Here is a 3,151-nt window from a genome sequence, read left to right as displayed (position 1 = left end):
GAGAACTGTCAGAAATACCAGTAAGAAAAAAAGGCTACAAAACGAAACTGCACGCTACATCCATGGCACACGGGCATCTAGATGACGACAGCAGCAGGAGCATCAAGCATATCATGGCAAAGACACTTGTAAAAGCCACCTAGTTTTAGCTTGCTTTCAATCTTATATCTCACCACTAAATATTCTCGTATACTGTAAGCTCTAGATAACCCTTGACTACACAACTTTTACATTGCTCTACAAATCATGAATGTTTTGCATTAGGTAGACATCAACTACAACTGAGTATGGAAAATGTGTGAGCAATTTCATAGCATTAAATGCAATTATTTGGTAGCTGCTAGATCCCCACATCTTTCTGACACTACAACACTATGTACATAGTGTTTCTCACGGTGCTACCGACGTCGCCACTGCCGCCGCCCACACTCATGTGCTGCGCACGAGTTGTGTCGAACGTGCCGATTACAATGTCTCAGGCAGCCCGCCCTTTCAGATAATCCAATCGAGACCCCTGTTTCGGGGCAGGCCGTATGGTTTGGGGTCGGCGTTATTGTCAAGCTCGCTACTACTTCTGCTCTTGCTGCTGTTGTCATGACTTTCATTATCCTCTTCTACGTCGTCGAACAGCCGAAGGTTGTGCAACACAACACATGCCGCGACAATGTTGGCTGCACGTTCCGGCTCGTAGAGGAGGGTGCGGTACCGCTGCAGACAGCGGGAACTGCTCTTCTAGAGCCCTATACACCACTCCACTACAGAACGCATGGCGGTATGTGCTGTGTTGTGCTTTCCCTCGGCTGTTTGCGTTGGAGGATGGCCGGCAACCGGGGGCTGGATCCACGGCTCCAAGAGGTAGCCACTGTCACCTGCATGAAGATGGAAATAGTGCATTGAGTACTCCTCTGACGAGAGGAAAGTTTGCAACTGAAGAAAGTAACAGCATCAATCAACAAAGGTAGGATTCAGCGGTTGCAGACCTTAGAGATCACTGTCGTGAGTCCGAAGTAAAAGCACGAGTTGGGCATCAACACAAACTGTTCACTAAATTACAAGCCTACTACTCAGTGCCTACCAGAAGCTGAAGAACTGAACACTTATTGGTGCTACCACGCACACAAGAGTAGCACTAATACGTGTCAATTGCTCTCTTCTGCTCCTGGCAAGTACTTGATAGTATGCTTCTAACTTAGTTAACATTTTAACATTGTCAGTGGTAGCGCTAATTGGTTCGACTTTTTCTACTCTAGGCAGGCACTTACTCATGTGCTTGTTATTTAGTTAGAAGCTTGTGTTGGGGCGGACATGGCGTTCTATTTGCTACCGAAGCACGACTGCGAGAAAAAAAGTGGTTTGTCTCACCGAGACGGTATTCCGCGGGATTCGCGCTGCGCCCGGCTTGGAACCGCCGGCGCAGCCATGTTGTCCGCCAGACAAACGAGTCGTGATCCGACCCCGATCGCACTGGATCCACGGCCAGGATCGCCATGTCCGCGTCACACATCTCTGGGAAATGTGAACGGAGAAAGTACGCGTTGACAAGCGCAACACAACTGTCAAAAGAATGAGCAGCACTAGAGAACATGACGTATGGTTAGGAATATACAGTTTAGGGCGTAGTAGCCCTTCCGACAAATGAACGCAGCCTTGCGCTCACCCTTGGTGCGATAATGGTAATGAGGCGGCCGTCCACACATCCGATGACACCGGGAACAGCGCCGCGCCGAAGGAAATCCTCCTTCACGGCTGCCTTTTCTTCGGACGTCTTCGGAAAACGGACCCACTCGTTGCGGGCCCCGGCGTTTACGACAGCGTCTGCCACGCGTAGCACGCACTCGCTCACGGTCAACTGCGACACCCGATCGTCTCCTCGCTCCCTACGGACGCTTGCTCCTCATGGCAAAGAAGCGCAGCGCACGCAACAACTTCCGCTCCACCGACAGTCCCGTCGCTCGCTCCGCTTCTAGTTCCACCGCCAGTCCCTCGCACAACAACCCCACCGTTTCCTTCGAGAGGCGACAATGCCGTCGAAAATGGTCATCTAGCATGCGAAACGCGTCGTCTGGCTCTCTGTGTCCACGTCGGCGACGGCGAAGAGTCACCCCCATATAGCGAGCAGGGGGCAGCCATTTTTTATGCCTTCTGAAACAACCTTGCCTCCAGCTGTGCTAAAAAAATATCCCTTGTGCTCCGCCTAATGAGTGCGTCAACGTCATTTTGACGTTTGGGGTTTTTGTGGGTTTCTGACGTCGCGTGATTGACTGACAAAATGGGCGTGACCCGGTCATTTCCGGCCAATGGTAGTGCGTGATGATAGCGGCCAAAGGCATAAGTAAAGTAATAGAATTCCTACAAAATCGCACCCCAGCATACAGCGCGCGGCGATGGTGTTATCGCCCTTGGCCTTAATACAGAACACCATGCTGACGGCGACGACACAAATGCGCTTGTAATTTCGAGTTGCTTGCTATCGCAGTATATCTATCGGGCGCTGTCGCTGCGCCGTCGTTGTTTGCAGTGAGTTCCTCAATCCTTTCGATGTTTTCCAAAATGCTGCGTCCCCAATTGTAGGTATTTGCCATGTTTGAGGCTGACCAACGTCATTTTAGTCTACGTCTCTTTTGTGCTATTGTTGGTCTTTTCAGGCGAACACCGCCATCTTCCCGCTACAGTATTGCGTAAAGTGGCCTCCGAAATACAAGCACAGGAGCTACCACTCTCAGAGACTTTGTAAAGCGGAACACCTTGCACTATGTGCCCGTCACTGTTTGCGCGTTAGCGCACTCCCAACTAGATCCCCCCCCCCCCCCCCCCCGCAGTTCGCACTTCATTGGGTACTACACCGCCTCTGCGACGACGGCTGATTTGAAGTTTTTATCAATAGGCCTGCGTAGCCTATAGAAAGCGCTGATGGAAGATCTAAAACAGCGAAAGAATAGTTTTCTCATGAATTCATATCAATCATATAATGAAGCACTTTGAGGACGCTTACAATCAAAATGAATGTCAGCGGCATTGGTATGCACTTTTTCTTAGTAACATAGCTATTCCTTTCTTGTTTGAGTGGGATGAATGGTGCTGCTTTGTATGCTGTTATTCTTCTTTGTATCATTGGTTATGACCAGCTGTTTCTCACAGTATTGTAAGAATT

General features: G+C 49.8%; 1 protein-coding gene across 1 annotated transcript; it reads right to left on the bottom strand.

Annotated features, from left to right (window-relative positions):
* Window positions 1-492: 492 nt before the first annotated feature.
* On the bottom strand, window positions 493-1,489 carry LOC119440179 (putative nuclease HARBI1). Its single transcript, XM_037705113.1, has 3 exons — window positions 1,363-1,489; window positions 760-869; window positions 493-708 (listed from the first exon to the last, which is right to left on the bottom strand). Exons 1-3 carry the CDS (start codon window positions 1,487-1,489, stop codon window positions 493-495), a joined length of 453 nt encoding a protein of 150 aa, XP_037561041.1.
* Between the last annotated feature and the right edge of the window lie 1,662 nt (window positions 1,490-3,151).

Source organism: Dermacentor silvarum, chromosome 2 (assembly GCF_013339745.2).
Source record: "Dermacentor silvarum isolate Dsil-2018 chromosome 2, BIME_Dsil_1.4, whole genome shotgun sequence".
NCBI lineage: Eukaryota > Metazoa > Arthropoda > Arachnida > Ixodida > Ixodidae > Dermacentor > Dermacentor silvarum.
The sequence above is the reverse complement of the archived record's forward strand: the minus strand, read 5'-3'. Positions and strand labels throughout refer to the sequence as shown.